The sequence below is a fragment of the Pelobates fuscus genome, chromosome 3 (assembly GCF_036172605.1).
Source record: "Pelobates fuscus isolate aPelFus1 chromosome 3, aPelFus1.pri, whole genome shotgun sequence".
Classification (NCBI taxonomy): Eukaryota; Metazoa; Chordata; class Amphibia; order Anura; family Pelobatidae; genus Pelobates; species Pelobates fuscus.
In genome coordinates, this window is record NC_086319.1 from 38,538,116 (window position 1) to 38,562,289 (window position 24,174).

General features: G+C 38.1%; 1 protein-coding gene across 1 annotated transcript in view; it reads right to left on the reverse strand.

Moving 5' to 3' along the window:
• Window positions 1-24,174, reverse strand: part of ADAMTS20 (ADAM metallopeptidase with thrombospondin type 1 motif 20) — a 215,325-nt gene that overhangs the window by 70,260 nt on the left and 120,891 nt on the right. The window contains exons 16-28 of the mRNA XM_063446941.1: window positions 20,765-20,857; window positions 19,019-19,185; window positions 15,553-15,682; window positions 15,220-15,346; window positions 10,081-10,288; window positions 8,813-8,977; window positions 8,113-8,277; window positions 7,277-7,396; window positions 6,800-6,907; window positions 6,118-6,282; window positions 5,724-6,020; window positions 5,430-5,591; window positions 4,335-4,511 (exon numbers count right to left, since the gene is read on the reverse strand). Coding sequence (XP_063303011.1) covers window positions 4,335-4,511; window positions 5,430-5,591; window positions 5,724-6,020; window positions 6,118-6,282; window positions 6,800-6,907; window positions 7,277-7,396; window positions 8,113-8,277; window positions 8,813-8,977; window positions 10,081-10,288; window positions 15,220-15,346; window positions 15,553-15,682; window positions 19,019-19,185; window positions 20,765-20,857 — 2,084 coding nt within the window. The remainder of the gene's footprint in view (window positions 1-4,334; window positions 4,512-5,429; window positions 5,592-5,723; window positions 6,021-6,117; window positions 6,283-6,799; window positions 6,908-7,276; window positions 7,397-8,112; window positions 8,278-8,812; window positions 8,978-10,080; window positions 10,289-15,219; window positions 15,347-15,552; window positions 15,683-19,018; window positions 19,186-20,764; window positions 20,858-24,174) is intronic.

Consider the following 24,174-nt stretch of genomic DNA (forward strand, 5'->3'; position numbering starts at 1 on the left):
CTAGACCTATTACAATTGATGTAGAAAATATTTTATCTGTTTAAATTACTGGGAGTAAAATTATATTCGGCCTGGTGAAATGTTTCTTTTTCTACTTATCTAAGTTTTGCTTTACAGTTTTTCATGGTTGCGTATAATTTTGTCTTGTACGTTTAAACCAAAGATAGGTTAGTCCTGTAAACATTCAATTCTATATCAAAGTGTGAGGTATGTTATAAGTGAGATAAGCTAATAGCAGCTCTGCGGGGGTGGTGCTCTTCTGCAGAAAAACACAATATTAATAGCAAAGCTGCCACGGAAAAATATGTGGAAATTTAAAAATATATATTTATGTATATGCTGTACATAGAAACTCTGTACAAAAATATTCAATGTGACATTCTGAATTTTATTAACGAAAGCTAAATATATAAAAATGCAATTATTCCTAAATTCTAAGTCATTGTAAAGTAAAAAAAAAAAAGTAACAAAAAACTTTTGATATATTTATGTTTTTTCAGATAACGTAAATGGAATGATGTTTATAACACAAAGTCTACAATTAACTCTACAGGCACCAGGATGAAAGGTGTAGTGATACTTGCAGTATTTGGCAGGATCTGTCTAACACCTCCCACTAAGACAATGAATATTGTTGTATTTAATAAACTTTTGATGCATCAGAGCTGAGCAGCTATTGCACATATAGATATGTAATCAGTGCTTGCCTCTCCTGGTAGCCACGTTCTGCATAAAAGCCACATGCACAATTTTAATTCCATGAAATTCTGGCTTGTGTCACCCATCTTGAGACTTCCCAGCCTTTCCCAGTCCTGGTACCTGAAGCGAGTGTTTCGCTATAAAACACTGAACTTATAGAGAAATAACCATTCTTCTGCTGGAGGTGAATTCCACCTCTGGCAGCGTCGTTGGGCTGGTTAATGTCAACTAGAGTTCTGATTGGCTTATGTCAATTCCCTGTATGTTTCTATGCACAGAATTGCAATTATTGGTTGAGAGCAATCAGCTGACACTCTCAGCCAATGAATGTGCAGCAGGATCAGCATCCGGCTCTGCATAATCTGAATGCACATCACAGTCAGCCACAGAGGAGACCTGGAACCAAGCAGGACTCGGTACAAGGGCAAATTGTTGCAAAACTACTTGCCCTTATTGGGGACATGCGACCAGGGTCCTGGCATTATGACCACTACAGTGGGCTGTAACCCTTGGAGTAACCCCTTAAGTCAGAGGTTCTATATCTATGCCACAACCATAATTGCAGCAATTATAGCGCAAATCACTCATCAAGCTGAACCAGAAAGGCAATCCATAGCAACACATTAGCAGAGAATAGCAATCACTTGCTGGAATTAAATAAAGCTTGTATCCAGCCCTGTATGTATATGGAGAGACTTGACAAGAGTTACAAAATTTCACTTGTCACATATTTAATAATCTTTGGAGTGGGTGTATTGAGGTAGGGTAGCTCTTTATCAAAGTGCAAAAGCTTTCTTGAACAATGACGATCTCTTAGCGCAAATAAATCGGTAACAAAGGTGACAAAACAACTATTAGTACTAAAGCACTGCACGGACTATCTTATAGAACATGAGGAGCCTTGATAGTAATGCATGATATGTGATTATGTATAAAGTTTAAATAATTGGAATTTTCGTTTAATAATGTTTTCTTTTAGATTCACAGTGCTGCTAACTAACAAGATCGTTGATGTCATAGCTTCATGAGTGGCTCAATGGTGCTAATAAATTATGGGGGCTTTGTGATGTGTATTTTGAACATGAATAGTATTATATAACACAACTAAATGGGCTATGGTTACACGGAGAGAGGCCAATCCCTTGCTATATAAAGGTGTAAAGTTTGCTCAACTTTATAAATAATAATTATAATTAAAAAAAAAAAAAGCAATAGTAACTCTGTTTGATAATCTACAAGAAACATAATATATTACTAAAATTATAGAACCATTTATATATGTCTTGCAATGGGCCAGTATATCCTATGAGTATATATTGTATGTGTATCTTTCATGCTAATCTATTTTTGATATCAGTTCGTTCCAAGTTTAGCCAACATTTTTTTTTTTTTTATAACTATTATGTCATTATTTTTTAAATGGACACTTTAAGTTCCAAAATAACTTAATGAAGCTGTTTTTGTGTATAGATCATGTCCCTTCAGTCTCACTGCTTTATTCTCTCCCATTTAGGAGTTAAATCACTTTGTTTATGAAGACCTAGCCACACCTCCCCTGGCCGAGATTCACACAGCCTCCCTATGCACTTCCTGTAAAGAAAGATTTAGCAACCAGATAGGGTTTAGTACACTACATGGCCAAAGGTATATAGGGACCCATTCTAATTAGTGTATTTGGCCATTTCTGCCATTGTCATTGATGACAGGTGTCAAGCACAAAACCATTTAATTTCCACGTAAATGTTAAGAAGTAATATGGTTGCTACAGTAGAACTCACTGACTTTCAAAGTGGCGCTTTCACCAGATGCCGCCAGGACATGAATGGTTAAGAGTTAGAAGGAGCATATTAAATTCATTTCTAAGAGTGAATAAGAAGCCACAAGCCAAAGTTCACCATGTTTGATATCTAGTTAAAAGCTTGCCACCACTGGATTCAGGACTATTGGATATAATTTCTCTGGAATTCACCAACTGGCATCTTGATGGAAAACTATGGATTTTGCTTAAGTCATGAGAACACTATATCATTTTGGAACAGTTTGACATCTTACTTGGGGTCTACCGAGTAGTGATCCCTGTCTCCACTGCAGCCTTTAAGATTCCAGATGCTCTCTTTCTAAACCCAGTGGTGCAGGGCTTAACACATTAGCTGAGAGCAATCAGTTGAAGCTTTCAGTCAATTAGCTAGCTCTGCACTGCAAGGCTTAGCACTGGAGAGCTAATCAAAGCCTCCAGGAGCTTCCAGCTCCTCTGGCTGCACAGAGGAGCCAGGGGACATCATCTGGCAGACCCCAAGTAAGAAGTCAAAATGTTCTAAATCAGTTTGACTACTTTCAACGAGAGGTACCAGAGCACATATAGTGGTTATGGTGCTTGGAGTGTTCCATTATCCAAAATGACAACTCCATTAACCAACATGTCCAACACCAGTTAAAAATCTCACAAATGCATGTTGTAAGAGAATGGAGGTAGGTCAATGCATCAGTGTTTCAACATCTAGTGGAATGCATTCATAGAAGTATGGATGGCATTATAGCAGCAATGAGGACCAGATGTCCATGATTTTTGGATGAAATGTCCAACAATGCAGTGTGAACATACTTTTGGTCATGTAGTGTATTTTTGTTCCGGATATAATGTTTAATTGAGATATATGTATAGTGAGTGTATTTTACTCTATAAAATATAATCTACAAAAAAACAAAACAATAAACATTAATGTGTTGAGAGTATTTTTGAATGTTACAAATTAGTATTAGTGTAGTGTGATAACCTTGGACTCTTTGACATTCTACATACAAGTTGCAACAAAGTTAAATACATTTTAGAAACATTTTTGGCACACAGATTTTTTGTTGTTGCAGGTTACACACGGGACTTAAGGTTAGGCATTAACAAAGATGCTGTTAATAGTAGATAATGTATTAATTGAACACCACAAGGCAATTGCATTCTATACATAAAAGACACTATAGTTTTACAATAGGTTTTCTTTATAATAAATTAAATATTAATTCACATTTATTATTACAGTAATTATTAACAAAATGTCTCTTTAGTATGATTTGTACTAAATGTAGGCACCGTGACACAATGCGTCAAAAATAATTGCATTATCTGTTATAGGTAACAAATATTTTAGCAATATAAAAAGAATCTGACCAATAAAAATTTCCCTAATGCACTAAAACAAATTACATTACTGATCACAGCCGAATGTTCAGTTGTAATGTTTTTACTGTTTAGTGATCGAACTTAAGAACTCGGAATGTTCGGTCAATTTAGCCCCTTCAGTAATAGGCTTCTTTAGAATGTTTACAGCACCACTCAAATGTAATTATATATATATATATATATATATATATATATATATATATATATATAGATAGATATATATATATATATATATATATATATATATATATATATATATATATATATATATATATATATATATATATTAAGAGAAGAAGGGGACATGGGAGAAAGACAAAAACACTTTCTTCATACAAATATATTAACATATAACAAAATTAAATATATTTGCTTTACATATTAATTATTATGTGCACCTTTTACAGTATTATCTACTGATAAAAACTGTGTATAAAATGTAGAATTAAGACTATCGTACCGATTTCCATGGTCCATGATGCCATAGAGCATCAACAGGGCATGCATGTGTGTTACACTGTGCCATTTGTGGTGGTTTGTTAAGAATTTCACAATTCTGATCGCCCAAAATCTGCCCACTGGTCAGCTGGCAAATCACTAATCTTGTTTTCACTCCACCTCCGCATGTTTTAGTACACTGGAAATTAAAGAAAGGACATATTTGTACATTAATCTCCATAGATATATGATATACATGTGCACAATAACTTATTTTCATATATTTGTTTCTAAAAATATTATAAAATGCATCATTATTTCGATAAAATTATTCCCTGACCTGACTGTCAAATAATTTTCAGTCAAATCTTTTTTTTAATATACTTTTTTTGACAGTCTTTATTTTGCGTTAAATTTTTTTCACATAAAGTAGTTAAGGACGATGCTCATACAAATTGGCATTTGACTCAGCAAAAACAAGCATTTAGAAGGGACTAAATTATACGTGGTTTCACTTGCATTGTATATAGCGAATAAAACATTAGATTGTCATATAGCATTTTGAACTAGGGGAGCGTATGTACAGAGGTAAAGCTTTAATATTTAATATTATATAATAAGGCCCCTGTAGCCCCAGGAGTTATAATCACTTTTCATTCGGTTTATGCAACCATAGCCACACCTCACCTGGCTGTGACTGACACAGCCTGCATGGTTTAATTTGCTTAACAACCTGCTCTGTAAATTGAACTTTAATCACACACAAGAAGCTCCTGCGGGGTCTAAAAGGCTATTAACAGTGCAGAACATAAGACATTTGATGAGATAAGAAAGTTTTTTTTTAACCGTCTTAAAAACAGGATAGTGTAACTATTAGTGGGTGTCAACTACTGGAATGACATTAGTTGTGACTTAGATACTATGAAGAAATGTAGGATTCATAGGTAGAACAAAAGATAATCTTGGTTATAAAACAAAATGTTATGATGATTAAGGCTAGAATAAAAAGCAAACCTATGGCATTCAAAGATTTGAAGTAAGGTTTGACATATGGACTTCAACAGACATTCAGTTCTAAATGTGTTTAGTGAACATTCAGTTATAATATTTTTCTTACTTCTCCCCAGATTCCGTGGTTCCACCTAGGACAAGATCCAGAGTCACAGTGCCTCGATTCTGCTGGTCTAGTGGACTGGTCACATAAACTACTACTCCTTCCTTCTTTATCTTGACATACAACAACCCTGCGCTCAAATCCACCTGAACATGTGCTTGAACACTAAGAAAAAAAAAGTAAACAAAAAGTTACAATTCTGAATCCCACCTTAGACCTCAAGATACATCACATGCCCAGGTGACTTGCAAACAATGTAGATGTAAAGGTTAGGTGGGTTATTACAGTATTACTTACTGCTCCCCATGGACCTGTTCTCCACTGTGTACCATGAGCAGAAGGGTTGTTTCTTTGGTTTTCATTGTCAGGTTCCTCATATCTTCTAAATGTGGGTTTATGTTCGGGCTGTGGGACTCTTACTGGGTAATCATGATTGTCAGCGTAATGGTTGTAAGCCTTGCATGGTGCCATGTTACATTCTTGTTCTTTTACGGGTTGATTCTCTGGATCACAATTGGCATCTTCTATTCTTTCATGATATCGAATACAAACAACCTGTCGTATTACCCTTCCATTTCCACAGGTTATCGGACACTGTTAAAAAAACAGCAACAGTAATTTAAACTGTCGATAAACGCTGATCGTAAACATTATCAGCAGTAGTAGAGTGGAAAGATTTAGTAATACCTACAGGAGACCACTCCCCTGACTGCCATTCTCCACAAGGGGTAAAGCAACTGGAAACCTCAGTTGGTCGTGGTAAGTGGGAACAATATGACTCATCGGCGACTCCACCATAGATATCTCTACAGCTCACATAGCGAGCACGGTTACCTCTTCCACAAGAAGCAGAGCACTGCAAAGTATAAATAAAAAGATTTATCAGGTCTATATACTCTTTCAATTCTCGTTCAGTTATGTGATGAAAACATTATCTATTTATCATAATTTTATGTAGTTACTTTTCTGTAATGACTCTGAGAAAAACTTAATAAACAAATACATATTGTAAATCCTGTACCCAGATTCTATAATGTGCTGACTTAGACAGAAGGGTATAGGGTTCCATTCAATCACACAACTGGTCAGACTCACTTGAGCATAAGAAAACCACATGCATCTAAACACAATAAGACTCAGCTGGTGTTTTTACTTATTACAGATATTGTAGGAGATATATGAAGTTATAGTTCTCTATGAAGTTAAGCACCAGATACACAGTGTGTACTCCAAATACTAAGGAATACAATACCATCAGTTTTTGTAAACACAATGAAAGAAAGTGTCAAATAATTTCATTTTATATTAAAACATCACACTCATCAACAATATTGATACTAACAAGCAGGAAATTATAAAAAAATTATACTTACTGGAGTCCATGAACCATATCGCCACTCTGTATTTTTGTGCAATTGATGGACAGGAGGTAAAGTAGGGACTACATGGGAATGCACGAGGCATGTTTGCCTTTCACAATCCTGAATTAAGACAAAAAATGGGGAAATAAACACTGATATCATAAAATCAATTTTAATACTTTCATGGTTATTCACTAAAATGGTAAGTGTTGCAAATTGACGAGAAATTAAAAATTCTAGACCAAAATAACCAAACTTGAAAGCATTCTTAAAACCGGAAAATAGTTAAACCGGAAATTAAGTTTAAGAATGTTTCCAATTCTCTGGTGGCCATGCCCAAACAACTTCTGGTTTCATGAATAATCTCTGTTTTTGTTGACATCAACCTATACGTATAAATCACAGCTTTAGCAATATACTTGCATATTAGTCGGAATGCATTTGTTTTTAGGTGGTAAAATTTGGAATATAAATTACAACTTAATCTACCTGACTATCAGAGGGACGAGAAGCAGCATTACATTCACGTTCATCCAAAGTTGTCCCACGGCTTCCAAGAAGACATCTGACTGTACGCAGCTGATACCCGCGTCCACACGTAACAGTACACTGTTTTGAAACATCGTTTGCATCTTGTTACATCAAGCTAATAACTATTTGATTGCATAGAATTTTAAGAAAGTAAACAACGTAATATGGCAATAAAGATAAGAAAAGGATAATAATTTGGTAACTAAACCAACAGCATGAATACTATGAAACAAAGTGTTACATAAATTATTTGATATCAATAAAATATACCAATATTACTAATGATTTATAATCATAATAAAATGTATAAATATACATACTAAAAAAAGTAATAAATTCAACTTTAAGATGGCCCATTCGTTCAATAGCTTGTTGGAACACGTTTGTGTCACAAAATCCAATTTCTTGTAATAGTATAATTTAATTGCATTGGTTACTTTCTTAAGAAACTTGTCCTACAATGTGATGGTCCTTAAAATCTATAGGTAATACAATGAACATTCTTCAAAGTTTTTCATTGGACAGTGGAAAAACACATGTATGTATGCACTTGAATATTTGTATTCATTGTTATAAGTGTATTCTGTTTTAGTGAGTTTACAATCTGCTTGAAAAATGTGCAACTCATTACAACTCACTGTTACTCAAATAGCCCCATATCTCTGAACAAACTCTCACAATAATCTATCCAACGTAAACACCCCTAGTTTGTTATTACTGAATTATTTAATCATTGAACCTTAAATCAATTTAAGGATTTTATATCAAGTTCAAAATATCTACGTTTTACTCACAGGTCCCCATTGTCCTACTTGCCATGAAGCACATTCTTGCAGCTCACAGTGTCTGACTGATTCGGGCTTGTTGTTTGAGTCACAATAATTGTCCTTGAGTTGTTCATCATTTAATTGGCATGACACGTGTCGGCGCTTGATGCCCTTCCCACACGTCACAAGACACTAAAAAATAGAGGTGCTATCAGTTCATCAATCACATCTCAGATAACGTTCTGAACTCGTGCTCCGTTTATAAAATAAAATATATAGAAAATAGGAATAGTGGTTTGTGCAAAAGACAATAAATAGCAGAGTAGTCGAAGCTCCTTTATAGGTTGTGATTAAAAAAACTATATTGAAAAAGGTTCTTACTAGATCACTAGTTGTGATCACTGGCTGAAAATGGCGAAGGGTTTATTCACAAAATATCAAATTGTAGAGAACTGAAAAATTAGCAAAATCTAAAAAATCACCATAAAAGAGGGACTCTTGGATCTTCTTAAAACAACTGGAGATATTATAGCCAATTCTGATCCAAGTGATTAAGACATTGTATTCAAAAGACGTTCGCAAGAACCTTACCTCACATCCACTTTTCAGATCATTTAATGGAAGTTATTCATTTACGCACAAGTGTGTATTTTTAATAAATTGTGTGACAAATTGAATGCTATCCAGCATGACATATGTACTTATAGTTCTACTAACCAGATCTTACCTCACTCCATTCACTTGCAGACCACACTGGGCAAGAGTGCTCGCTGCAGCTCTGTGTTACAACTTTTCTGTGTTCATTGCATTCGCTGTCTGCCAAGCGACGACCAAAATTGTTCATACAGTAAGCTTCTCTTACTTGAACTCCTCTGCCACAGCTCTTAGAACACTGCAATTCACATGGTCAAAAAGACTTTGGTAAGTATATGTTTGTACAGCATTATTGTAAACGATTACATCCCCTATATAACCTATGCACTAGCTGTACAGAATCACTCCTAATATTACTTACTTTATTTTACTTGCAATTATTATTATTATAAAATAATCATAAAACACAATCGCATTAAAAATCATTTTCTGGTTAATTTTTAATTCAAGTTAAAAGGTAGATTTTAGTAGATTAGTTTATTAGATAAGACAAGCTTATCTTTGAACAGTAATTAAATTACTGAACTCCTACTAGCATCTATGGGGAAATACCAGTGATCTTGTTTCTATCTATATAAAATGAAAGCTGGTAGCGTAAAAAATTTTTTTTTATGGCTTTTATAGAAACATAGAAACATAGAATGTGACGGCAGATAAGAACCATTCGGCCCATCTAGTCTGCCCAGTTTTCTAAATACTTTCATTAGTCCCTGGCCTTATCTTATAGTTAGGATAGCCTTATGCCTATGCCACGCATGCTTAAACTCCTTTACTGTGTTAACCTCTACCACTTCAGCTGGAAGGCTATTCCATGCATCCACTACCCTCTCAGTAAAGTAATACTTCCTGATATTATTTTTAAACATTTGTCCCTCTAATTTAAGACTATGTCCTCTTGTTGTTGTAGTTTTTCTTCGTTTAAATATAGTCTCCTCCTTTACTGTGTTGATTCCCTTTATGTATTTAAATGTTTCTATCATATCCCCCTGTCTCGTCTTTCCTCCAAGCTATACATGTTAAGATCTTTTAACCTTTCCTGGTAAGTTTTATCCTGCAATCCATGAACCAGTTTAGTAGCCCTTCTTTGAACTCTCTCTAAGGTATCAATATCCTTCTGAAGATAGGGTCTCCAGTACTGTGTACAGTACTCCAAGTGAGGTCTCACCAGTGTTCTGTACAATGGCATGAGCACTTCCCTCTTTCTACTGCTTATAGTTGTTATGCAATGTATTAATAGCTTAATGATCTAAGAATAAAGCCCATTGAGTTTCTTCTACCTATAATACTATGTTACTATTTGAGTGGTGCATTTCACTTTGCTAAACTCAGTGCTGAACTGACCTGAGACCATTCTGTATAATGCCAACTGGATGAAAGGCAGTCACCGTTGCATCGCTCTCGATTTGCAGGTTTTGGAAAACTGGCACAGAATTTATCGTCCACTGGAGTAGTTGACCCTTTAGCAGAATATTTCATACACCTTATGTCTAGCGTTCGATGACCTGGTCCGCATTGTGAGGTGCATTCACTTTTGCCCGCAACATACCACCTAGAGACACAAACTGTTACATGAAGCTAAATATGTTTTAAGCCTGACATGTTATGGAGTAATAATAATAATAATAACAATAACAACTTGCTGATTATTAAAACTACCAGACATATCAGCTGAGTCACTAGCTTCAGTCAAAACCGGAGACGGTGATATGGTCATAAATATGCCACAGATCCTAATTGTACATGCTAGTACAAGTTTGTTATACTTTATCTGTACAGCTCCAACGCACTCATGTACATGGGTACAATTAGTACACGTAAAAAGACAAAGGCCAAATACGTCAGAGACAGTATAACATTTGACAAACAAATACAGGAGATGAGAGTGGTATTTCCGAGGCAGGGACTGCAAAGGTGAGAATGAAGTTAATACAAAAAGAGATGAGGACATTTATTGGTTAAGTTGAATCCTGAAGAGTTGAGTGGTAGTTTATCCATAACAAGAATCATGTTGGCCCATAGAATTATATACTTTTCTTTAACCCAATTTCTATGTACCCCAGTTTAACCCCCAGAAACCTGCAAACATGCACCCACCTCATCTGTCCAGTCTATAATTTTGTTTTTTGCTATTTGACTTATGTCTGTAAAATTCAGAAACTCTATAGTTTCTGCAAGTATTTACTGTGGGCTTTCAGAACTTACTGTATACTTTCGTATATGATCCAGCTCCAATTATAACAAAATAAAAATGGGGAAGATTTCTCAGGGCTAAAACAAATCCTATTTTGGGTGCTGAGTGACATTCCATTGGTTTCAATGGCAGTTACTCTATATTTAGTATTTTTAGTAACATTTGATTTGTGATTGGCTCAGAACACCACTTCTGATGATGTCAGTCAAGCGGGTAGATGAGGGGCAGAGCCAGCAGCAGCAGGTTGGAATAAAAGTAACATTTTGTTATATTTTGGGGGCAAGTTAGATGCTGGTTATAACACTATAGGTTCAGAAATACAGATGCAAGAAAAAGTATGTGAACCCTTTGAAATGATATGGATTTCTGCACAAATTGGTCATAAAATGTGATCTGATCATCATCTAAGTCACAACAATAGACAATCACAGTCTGCTTAACCCCTTAAGGACCAAACTTCTGGAATAAAAGGGAATCATGACATGTCACACACGTCATGTGTCCTTAAGGGGTTAAACTAATAACACACAAAGAATAAAATGTTGCCATGTTTTATTGAACACACCATGTAAACATTCACAGTGCAGGCAGGGGCGTATTAGCCGCGAGGCAAACAAGGCATTTGCCTTGGGCGGCATTTTCCAGGGGGAGGCAAAAAAAGCCGCCCCCAAATGCCCAAGGCAAATATCTTGTTAGCCTTGCGGCTAACAGACATGCTGGGCTGCCGGCGGGCTGCTGGGCGGTCGGGCGGCGCTGGTGGGCGGATGGCGAGGGAGCACTTCCTCTGAGCTGTCTGCTCAGCTCCCTCGCGCGCTGCAGAGTGAGGCTGGGAGCCGGAATATGACGTCATATTCCGGCTCCCAGCCTCACTCTGAGGCGCGTGAGGGAGCTGAGCAGACAGCTCAGAGGAAGGGCTCCCTCGCCGCCAGCCAGTGCCGCTCGCCCAGCAGCCACTGGACCACCAGGGAGGAAGAGACACCCCCCCCCCAGCATTCCCAAAGGTAAGGAGGCTGGGGGGTGGGTGTTTAAATACATTTTAAAAAATGTGTTAATGTGGGTGGGTGAGTGTGTGTGTGTGTGTCTGTTAGTGTGTGTGTCTGTGTCTGTTAGTGTGTGTGTCTGTTAGTCTGTGTCTGTGTCTGTTAGTGTGTGTGTCTGTTAGTGTGTTTCTGTTAGTGTGTTTGCCTGTGAGTGTGTGTGTCTGTTAGTGAGTGTGTGTGTGTGTCTGACTGTGTGTGTCTGTTAGTGTGTGTGTCTGTTAGTGTGTTTCTGTTAGTGTGTTTGCCTGTGAGTTTGTGTGTCTGTTATTGAGTGTGTGTGTGTCTGACTGTGTGTGTCTGTTAGTGTGTGTGTGTCTGACTGTGTGTGTCTGTTAGTGTGTGTATGTTAGTGTGTGTGTCTGTTAGTGTGTTTTTGTTAGTGTGTTTGCCTGTGAGTGTGTGTGTCTGTTAGTAAGTGTGTGTGTGTCTGAATGTGTGTGTCTGTTAGTGTGTGTGTCTGACTGTGTGTGTCTGTTAGTGTGTGTGTTTGCCTGTGAGTGTGTGTGTATGTTAGTGAGTGTGTGTCTGCTAGTTTGTGTCTGCTAGTGAGTGTGAGTGTGTCTGTTAGTGTGTGTGTGTGTGTTTCTGTTAGCGAGTGTGTGTTTCTGTTAACTAGTGTATGCAAATCTGTCAGTGAATGTGTGTGTGTGTATTTAGAATGCGGGGCGGGGGAAAAGGTTGGGTGGGGGTGACGCGGGGGGGGGGGGGGGGTGCCTGAGTTTTGTCCTGCCTAGGGCAGCACAAAACCAGGATACACCACTGAGTGCAGGTGGAAAAAGTATGTGAACCCTTGGATTTAATAACTGGTTGAACCTCCTTTGGCAGCAATATCTTCAACCAAACGTTTCCTGTAGTTGCAGATCAGACATGCACAACGGTCAGGAGTAATTCTTGACCATTCCTCTTTACAGAACTGTTTCAGTTCAGCAATATTCATGGGATGTCTGGCGTGAATCGCTTTCTTGAGGTCATGCCACAGCATCTCAATCGGGTTGAGGTCAGGAGTCTGACTGGGCCACTTCAGATGGCGTATTTTCTTCTGTTTAAGCCATTCTGTTGTTAATTTACTTCTATGCTTTGGGTCATTGTCCTGTTGCAACACCCATCTTCTGTTGAGCTTCAGCTGGTAGACAGATGGCCTTAAGTTCTCCTGCAAAATGTCTTGATAAACTTGGGAATTCATTTTTCCTTCGATGATAGCAATCTGTCCAGGCCCTGACGCAGCAAAGCAGCCCCAAACCATGATGCCCCCACCACCAGACTTCACAATTGGGATGAGGTTTTGATGTTGGTGTGCTGTGCCTCTTTTTTGCCACACATAGTGTTGTGTGTTTCTTCCAAACAACTCAACTTTGGTTTCATCTGTCCACAGAATATTTTGCCAGTACTGCTGTGGAACATCCATGTGCTCTTGTGCAAACTGTAAACGTGCAGCAATGTTTTGTTTGGACAGCAGTGGCTTCCTCTGTGGTATCCTCCCATGAAATCCATTCCTGTTTAGTGTTTTACGTATTGTAGATTCGCTAACAGGGATGTTAGCATTTGCCAGTGACTTTTGTAAGTCTTTAACTGACACTCTAGGATTCTTCTTCACCTCATTGAGCAGTCTGCGCTGTGCTCTTGCAGTCATCTTTACAGGACGGCCACTCCTAGGGAGAGTAGCAGCAGTGCTGAATTTTCTCCATTAATAGACAATTTGTCTTACCGTGGACTGATGAACAGCAAGGCTTTTGGAGATACTTTTATAACCCTTTCCAGCTTTATGCAAGTCAACAATTCTTAATCGTAGGTCTTCTACGAGAGCTCGTTTGTGCGAGGCATCATGCACATCAGGCAATGCTTTTTGTGAAAAGCAAACCCAGAACTGGTGTGTGTTTTTTATAGGGCAGGGCAGCTGTAACTAACACCTCCAATCTCATCTCATTGATTGGACTCCAGTTGGCTGACATCTCACTTCAATTAGCTCTTGGAGATGTCATTAGTCTAGGGGTTCACATAGTTTTTCCACCTGCACTGTGAATGTTTACATGGTGTGTTCAATATAAACATGGCAACATTTCATTCTTTGTGTGATTATTAGTTTAAGCAGACTGTGATTGTCTATTGTTGTGACTTAGATGATGGTCAGATCACATGTTATGACCAATTTGTGCAGAAATCCATATCATTCCAAAGGGTTCACATACTTTTTCTTGCAACTGTACATGTTTGTGTTCTTGACCCTATAGTGTTCCTTTAAACTTGAATTAGACTAGTCATATTGGTATAAACTGCGGCTAATTTTGATTTCAGCACAGTTTGTTATTTGTTATGCATATTTAGTTCCCCTAAGCTCTTCATGCAAGCACTTTGTTTTCCAGAACTGTTCTAAAAAGTTAGTTTTCTTCATAATAAATTTAGCTTGTCTTAAAAAAAAAAAAAATGTCCACGTCAGAAGACCAAATTTAGAAGTGAAACAAAACACTTTTGTTTTGAAAAATATGGTGGAAAGTTTCATAAATGTATTGTGTCGCGAAAATAAAAACATTTAAAAATCAAAGTTATGATGCAAAAAAAATAAAACAAATAAAAAAATATAAAACTAATTGAAAATCCCTTATTGTTTCCTTGAGTTTGATCACCTTACACTGTAATGATGCCATGCTTTTTAGACTATTTAGGCATCAGCAAACGAGGCTCAGAAATAACCTAGAAATTAAAATTTATAACCTTATCAAAGATTCTATGTGCAAATTGGTGGGTTACCACGGCTTGTTTGTTATATAAGCTTGTTACTTACAGAATGACAGATCCTTTTGAAATGTTATGTTGTAAGTGTTGTAACACAACAGTTCTAAATTCGGTGGGTGTAGTCCAAAATCTCAGGTTCCCTCGTATCCTTCTTTTGAGGATACCAAGGAACTGTCCCAAAAAGTGTAGGGTTACCTCAGGGCTCTAGGGGCCTGGGTCAGTGATCCCTACAGTCCTGCCCTCAGTGGGCTGACCAGCTTTATTGGCAGACAGCCTGGCTTTCATTAATGTGAGACTGCTGTAATTTGGGCAGATCCGCCCCCTTTCCAGGTGGATCTGCTCCCTTTTGGGTGGAGCCAGTAAAACGATTTTATCACTGGTCCACCCCATTCATTCCCCTCCCATCCTCGTCCCACTTCTATGGACGCCAACGTTGGGGGCACGATGTAGACATTAATAGTACGCAGATAAACCACCAATGTTATAAAGGCTAAAAAATATTTCTCTGTTCTGATTTACCTTAACTGACATTCTGAATTGCACTGCTCCGTTGCTGAGTCCAGACGAGACAAATGCTCACACCTCTGCTCAGAAACTACCATCCTGTCACTTCTACGTAGGCATACCATCTTCCTTCTTCGCATCCCTAGAGAGAAAATAATTTTTAATAGTTGGGACTATGGTGACTTCCATTCATTAAGGTCAAAATATCTCTGAAAACAAAGCATTGATTGCTTCTTAGCAAGTTGTGATTGCCTAAAATAACAGGTTCTGTTTTTAAAACAATAATATCTTTAGTTAACAAAGGCTCAGTTAATACACACAGTATTTCTAAATAATTGGCCTTTTTACCTTGACACATTTTGTTACAGGGTTGCCAAGGTCCGTAAGGATCCCATGAAAATTGTTCGGTTTTAGCTTCAATTGGGATACTAAAGCTGTAACGTACATCTGGGTTGTACAGGTTTCCCACGCACAAAACCTTGGAAAGAAAACAATAAACTCTGATTACATGTCATTAACACCAACCCAAGTTTGCAAGTTTGAGAACTTGTATTAGAATTCTACCAAAACATCAGTCATTTGGGGATATTGTTATGGATGTAGAATTTCTATCACCTGACACCTGAGACATGCAGTTTTTTCTGCCTTCTGCCTTACCATGGGCAAACGGCAAGGCTGTTATAGGGTGGACAGAGCTAGGGCAGGCATTGTGTGGTCTGCACTGCCGGCAGGTGCAGACCACAGTAATTGCTCTCTCATGGTTCAACACTCACTAATAAGTCAGAGTGCAGGCTTGCGACTGCACTCTGACTCACACAGTGCCAGAACTACCAGGGAGAGATCACTGTGGGTCGCAATTTGCAAATGCTGGAGTTGCAGACTGCATGCTCTCCCATCACAGACTTTAACCCCCAAAGGACCACTAGGTACCAAAGCAAAAAGCCCAGCAGGTGGGGGCAAAACAGAGTACACAAACATACACTACACACACTGTAACAAAATATCCAAGCAGCAGCTTGTAGTTAAAGTCTTCACCATAAATCGGACACATGCCAATACCCCACCACCTAAGATGTTTCCTGCTGAACTTAGCACATATTCAAACTAATCAATCCTATGAATACCTGCTAATTTCAAATGTAATTAGTTTGGGGGTCTTGGAGTGTGTCAGATTTATGGTTTGATTTAATAAAGACTTTTGTTACAAGCTGCAGCTTAGATATTTTGTTACAAGGTTTCGTCACGTTCCAGATACTGCTTCTACTTGATCTATACACATGAATTGAAATGTTTTGACTGTAATGGAAGAGGACATGTTTTACAAGACCCATTGGGTAACACTAATGGGGCAGGTTGCCAAAATGTTTGAATGTATCACTGGAGTTTTGAATGTTTATCACCACACATACTGTCAGCAAATATCACACATTTTATACATTACACAAAGCCAGCAACCATCAGCAAAAATCACAAACATTGTACACACCATACACACACAGTCACCATGTACACACACTATAGGGGAGACAGAGGGTGAAAACCTTTAAAAATTATTCAGTAAACTCTGAATTTTTACTAATTAAACTTGAATAAGAAAACTGAGGCGGGACTTGCTGGAAGGGGGCAACCCCACCTTCCTCCAGAGCCTCAGATACAGACAACTACAGAGCTACATTCGCACCCTCCTTACGGGCGGGACACTGACATGTGACCCCACCACCTTCGAGCGCATGTGCATGGACTGAGATCCGCATGGAAAATCACTGCTATATTCCATGCTACAGAGGAAAATCCTGACAGAGAAGCCAAGGTTCATTGGGAAATGGGAAACAGCCTTAGGTAAGGCCTTTACGGACGGAGACTGGGGGAAGAAGTGCTACTAAGCGCATTACTGCTCGGTCTTCAGCAAGACCCAAGAAGCGGCGTACAAACTTATGACACACTGGTATTGTACACCGGTACTACTGAATACCATAGACCCTGATCACTCTAACCTCTACTGGAGATGCGAAAAGGAGGTCGGCACCACGCTCCACCTTTGGTGGGAATGTGAGGTCATCCAACCCTTCTGGAGAGGGATACATGACAAACCTACGACATTCTCAGATACACCACCCCCCCCTAAACCCAGAAGCAATGCTTTTTACACCACACAAACCCCACCAGATCCCGCTACAAGAAGACACTAACTACTAAGAATCCTAAATGTGGCCAAACAAGTGCTCCCACAATTTTGGAAGCAAACAGTCACTCCACCCTTGACTACCTGGTTCTCCCAGATGGATGAACTCAGGGCAATAGAGGAACTCAACATGGTTGCAGCTAACACCTCAGACAAATACAGGGAAATCTGGTCACAAGGTTAAAGGGACACTATAGTCACCCAGACCACTTCAGCTCAATGAAGTTGTCTGAGTGCAGGGTCCTTCAGGTTTTAACCCTTCGGATGCAAATATAGCAGTTTCAGAGAAACTGCTATGTTTACATTTGGGGTTAATCCAGCCTCTAGTGGCTGTCTTCCGGACAGCCACTAGAGGCGCATCTGCGACGCTGGAGGCACATTTCACATTCATCATGCAGAGCGTCCATAGGAAAGCTGATGTCGGACAGGGGAGATTACGTCGGCGGGGGAGGAGAGGTCACCAGCGCTGGATTAAGGTAAGCTGCTGAAGGGGTTTTAACGGGAGGGGGACCCTGAGGGTGGGGGCACCCTGAGGGCACTATAGTGTCAGGAAAACCGCTATGTTTTCCTGACACTATAGTGATCCTTTAACACATAAGTCAGACGAAGCAAAGTGCGGGGTGTCCGTGATATATAATAGACATGGCAACTCTATTGTAACGCACCTGTGAGCTATAGTGTCATCCTAAACCGAGACCTACGTGCCTGTTACTTGGTGCTAAAGTAGAGATTTGCACATCTCGGTAACCGATTCACTCACTTTTGTGCCTGAAACCTGTGTGTCTGTTTGCACTTGTAAACTATGTTGACATGCCAAACCGAGACTTGCATGTCTCATACTTGCGGCTAAACTTGAGATCTGCGTATCTCGGAAACCACTTTACTGACTATTATGCCTGACACCTACGTGTTTCCTCTCATTCATGAACCGAACTCTAAATAAAAAGATATTTAGAAAAAAAAACTAAAACTGAGGCAAAAATATCTGACTATAATCCAGTTGGATAATTTAACCAGATCTGTTTTTCTGCCTTAGTTTTTTCATTTGGATTTAATGAGCACACATTCTGAGTTTAGTGAACAACCCTATCAATGTCCAGGCCTCTAGGCAGGTTCCCCAATCTGAAATCATTTGCGGTGTCATGACAAGTACATAGTTATGAGAGATATGATAATTGGGCTACCGATAGGTAAAAAGATAAAACAAATGCACTTTTGTACAATTTCCACAGCCCTCAAATACTTGCATTTCCTGCGCAGTGATCACCGTTAGAATGTACAAGGCAGCACACTATGATCTACATTAAAGTTTAGTTTCAGTCAATTAAAATACAATAGATTAGACAGTAAATGATCCCCCCATAATAAGCATTTAACTCCTTCGGGACGATATGCAACACTCATTACTCTGAGCCAGGCAGGGAACTGTATCGTGTAAGTGTAAACTCACGGCACTTTTACTTTTTTGAGACGAGGGCTTAGGAAACAAATATTTATATCCCACTTCTTTTTCCAAGAGTTAAAAACATTTGGTAATTAAATAGCTCCCATCCTTAGGTGCATTCTTCAACTGAAAAAGCTGGCAAATTCCTATAATATCTGAAAATATAACGATAGCCGTAAATACATTACCTGCAGAATTAGTTCTACGTCCAGTTGGTCAGTGCAATTTATTCGTTCAATTACATTGTCTGACCCACTATATTCTAACTTTGCTGTTCCAACAGTGATTTCCCTCTTAAATGTGGACACAATATTATTGCCATTGAGTACAAAATTGCCTTGGCTGTCAGATAATGCTGCAATAAACAAAATTAATATGCACATCAATATATATTTAGAAAACTCAATAATGGTTATCAGTACTTGTTTAATAAGCAATGACTATGACATCAGACAACAACAATGCAATATAAGTAGCACCAAAATCTATTTCATTACCAACTTTATAACATGTACCCAAAAGTTTCTGTTCCAACAGAACTTACTACAGTATATGCAAAATAAATACATGAATACGTGAAATAAAAAAACAGAAAACTTTGAAAGAGTGCAAAAAGGAATGGCGAACATTAACCTTTAGAGTTAAAGGACCACTATAGTGCCAGGAAAACAAACTTGTTTTCTTGGCACTATGTAGTCCTTAGGTCCCCCCCACCCTCATGGCCCACCTCCCCCTGGGCTGAACGGGTTAAAACCCCTTCAGCCACTTACCTTTATCCAGCGCTGTGCTCCCTTGGCACTAGCGACCTCTCCTCCCCCTCCGACATTGGCTCCCGAGTGGAGCCGAATGTGCATGCTCGGCCAGAGCCGCGCGCACATTAAAAACGCCCATAGGAAAGCATTACTTAATGCTTTCCTATAGACGTCCAGCGTCTTCTCTCTGTGATTTTCACACTGAGAATCGCGGAAGCGGCCTCTAGTCAGTAAGACAGCCACTAGAGGCTGGATTAACCCTCAGTGAAACATAGCAGTTTCTCTGAAACTGCTATGTTTTCAGCTGCAGGGTTAAAACTAGATGGACCTGGCACCCAGACCACTTCACTGAGATGAAGTGGTCTGGGTGCCAATAGTGGTCCTTTAAGCTATTTTTGTTTTTTATTTTGTTTTCAGAAACAGAAAATGCTTTTAATCCCTTTACAAGAAAAGTGCTATACAAGTAATTTCTTTTTTTCTTCTGCAGTTCATAAATCAAACAATGACCCATTTCTTATCGTGTTTTAACACGAAAAAACAAATGTAAAAAAAATCGAAACATTCACAATATACAAATGTTTTAATACAATATTACACAACTTAATAATGAACCTAATAAATGAAACGTTTATTATATTATAAGATTTAAATATATATATATATAAAAAAAATCACAATAGTACAAAACTCAAATATTTTATAAAATAGTAAATCATTTTAAAAGTTTATCCAAAAATATTAAATCATTGAAAAGCTTAACCAACAATATTAAATTAAGGTCTTAATTAGGTATGCTAATGGTATTATTTTATTGCTAGTTCTATCTATTTAAGGATTAAGGGTTTCATTTACATCAGGAAGAATATATATTTATAGAATTTTTCAAGAGTCAAAGGCAGATTTTCTTTGGATTTTCTTGTAAAATATTCCAAAGTAATAGATGCCAGTAGTAATAATTCTAGAAGTTCTACCTCTGTGCCTCTTGGCATTTGTTAAAAAAGCAAAACAAATGAAAAAAGAAATCACATTTTTATCCCTGAGTCGTCTATTACAAATAGTGCTTTGTGTACAATGCAAAATAACACATGGTTTGCATTTTGAACAGTGTCTTCAATTAAGAATTATGAAACCAAAGATATTTTTTAAAGAAACATTTTTTTATTTTATTTTTTGAATATTTACCAAGGTAGTTGTCATCAGGGACTCCAGTATAGCTATGTTGATGGATATCAATGTTTGCTGCCCCGATAGGAATTTTCACAATGATTGTATAGCCTTAAAAGAAAGTTGATTTAAAAAAATTGGATTATCATGCAACATGTAAGAAAATAAAACATGCTCCTGGAGATGTTGTATGTGAAATGCAATTTATTTTATATATTTTTTTTAACTTGGCTGGGAATTAAAGAGAAGGGAAATGAAAATTTTAGGCTAATTAAACCAGTGCTTTAATATTTTTCTAATGATTATATCTTGGTGTAAAATCTTGTATTCCCTTGTCAATTCCCCCAGTTCCATATTTAGTAAAGCATCCCTTTGGTTTTGGTGTGGATTGGTTTCTAAAACTCTTTCATTAAATCGATAAAGGTTTAGTGTTACACAATGAATATTCTGAAACCCAATGACACATATTTCACCAGCTATAGAATGAACATTTATAAATATTACAGCAATTTTTTTTTACTTCTGATTTTGGTGGGGAGGGGAGCGAGGGTTACTGTGTCCCTTCCAGTTTAGTATTTTCTCTTTCCCCAAAACATAGCCAGGGTTATACACTAAAGTGTGAATTCAAAGTGAGTTTTAAAGGGTAGGCTATAATAAGGAATACTATAGCCTACCCTTACTATACTAACCCAATTCCAGTGCCGACCTCCCTCAGGGCTGGGACAGAGCTCCGCCTCTTCCGACGTAACCCGACGGCCGGTGGGTAATAAATCGCATGCGGGCAAGCGCTGCAAGTGCGTTAGGCCCTCCCCATAAGAAAGCATTAAATCAATGCTTTCCTACGGCGATTTTACTGATGCTGGATTTCCTCATGTAGAGTATGAGGACGTCCAGTGTCAGTTAGGCGACCAAAAGTCATATAGCAAGCAGGAAGTGCCTCTAGTGGCTGTCAATCAGGAAGCCAGTAGAGGCACTTCCTACTGGGTTGGCAGTCTTAACCCTGCAATGTAATTATTGTGGTTTCTCAAAAACATTACATGGTTAAGGGGACAGGGACACTGTAAGCGGACCACTTCAATAAACTGAAGTTGTCTTGGTGCCTATAGTGTCCCTTTACATTTAAATCAAAGAAGTCAAATTGGAAGCATAGCTGACTTAGAGACTCTTTCAATTTTTGCTTTTTTTTTTTTACATATAATTTGAAATCCACTATAAAACCCTGATATTGTCCATTTTTTCTTAAATACCCAATCAGCTGTGCAGCCAGTGTGGGGGTGGTAGGCGGTGCCCAATTTGAATTTTTGGGTCCAACAGTTTCTATATATCTTTTATTTTAATTGTTTATTTTTATTTTTGAGCCATCATCATTCTTTCAGCATCACAGTAGAGAACTCTGACCTTGTATTGGGACTTTCTGTATGGCCGCAATAGGCACAAATCAGGCTATATTTTCTCTCATTAAACTGCAATGACATCTAGAAAATGATGTTGCGGTTTCTATTGTTTCCTGTGAAGCAGTTTTGCTCCAGTCAGAAGCTCTATTCCTGAGACTTGCACAGAGACACCAATTACTGAATAAAAAAATTGAGGTAACATTGCAGTGACAGAGAAAAATAGAAACAAACTCAAAAAGCAGAATTTAATTCAAGATTAAATTTTTACCAGGAAAATTAACAATTACATTCTGTAATGTCTCTCAAGCACGCTGTATGCTAAACTTTGTGTCAAGTACACAAGATACAGTTAGTAAGTTCAGATAAATATAGTTAATTTTCTTCAGTGTGAAATAACCACTAGAGGGCAGCCATCACAAAATGTTTGAACAACAGAAGAAAATGCAAAAGACATGTCAGCGGATTAGCCTTAAAAAGATAGCAGGTAAAGTAATTTGTAAAAAATATATGAAAAGAGTTGGTCCGAACCCCTTTGGAGCCCAGTTCAAACACTGAATCCATCTATTTCCACCACAAAACCAATACACGCATTATTCCTCATTCTGATTCCAAGTGTCTTCTCCCCTTGTACAACTCCCTGTACTTTATTTTTATTTTTATAAAAACAATAAAAAACACACATTCCAGAACAAGCAAAGGTTCCCATGGCAGTCTAACTAGACCCTAGTGGTGCACAAATGCCTGATTTGAGTACTTCTAAGATAAAGATTTTCCCTAATATCAGTTCTGTCAAGCAGTGTTTAGCCTGGAACTAATTTTCACTTTTCAAGTTAGTTTTACATTCCCTAGAGAAGCTACACTGTTGTTGGCCATCTTAGGATGGACTATACATCTAACTTATTCATGGCCTCTGTTCCATCAGTGGGAGGAAGCAGCCCAGTAATGGGATGTTTGGCCTAAGGGTCATAATGATGGAGAATTTCCCAGGAGGCATTAGGCCTGTGTGTGGCTTCAAGTGGAGGACCGAGATATCAGGGTTATTTTTCAGATCCTGCTAACATCACTCTTGTGATGAACGCTAATTCCCACGTACGTTTGCCATGGACTCCTGGAGAAGTGTGGAAGCCGGCCTCCTGCCCACCGACTATGGTCCAGGTCTGGGACACCATTTGGGAGCTCTGCTACAACTCTCATTCTTTTTCTTTTCTATTCTTCAGTCAATGTTACCCTCCCAGTAAATAAAGAAAATCTGGCGCAACACAACCTCAGATCAAAGGTGTTTGTTTGATGCCCACGACAACCAGCTAACATTTTGGCTTAATACAAAGACTCTATCTTTTAACTTATAAATCTTGCATTAGGTTGACACGTTACCTGTTTCTTGTGGACACTAAACAAAGGTGCACCTTTTTGGTTTGTGGCTTTGTTGGACCATAACTTCTTTATTCAGAACTTAACCTTACATTTTTTCAACCTCAGATCAAAGGTGTTTGTTTGATGCCCACGACAACCAGCTAACATTTTGGCTTAATACAAAGACTCTATCTTTTAACTTATAAATCTTGCATTAGGTTGACACGTTACCTGTTTCTTGTGGACACTAAACAAAGGTGCACCTTTTTGGTTTGTGGCTTTGTTGGACCATAACTTCTTTATTCAGAACTTAACCTTACATTTTTTCAACTCTACACTGGCTTTAAAGCATTGTCAACCAGTAAACCCCAGTAAGCAATCGCCTTAGTAGGCTCATACCTCATGTACCTTTTGGCAACACTGAAAGCTGAAGAATTACATTAATCCATGGATAAATTGTATGAACTTGTTTATTACTATTGTAAATGTCTTTATAAAGCTCCAACATATTCGTCAGGGCTTCGCAATAGAAAACACCTTACAAAACACCATAAGAGTTTCCAGCTGTAGCCCAAATGACACGAAATGCCACATGAACTCCGTATGTGTTTTTTTAATCTTGTGGCACTTAATCATAGGAATCAATCTGTAACTGAAAATATATGTTGATACGAGAACACA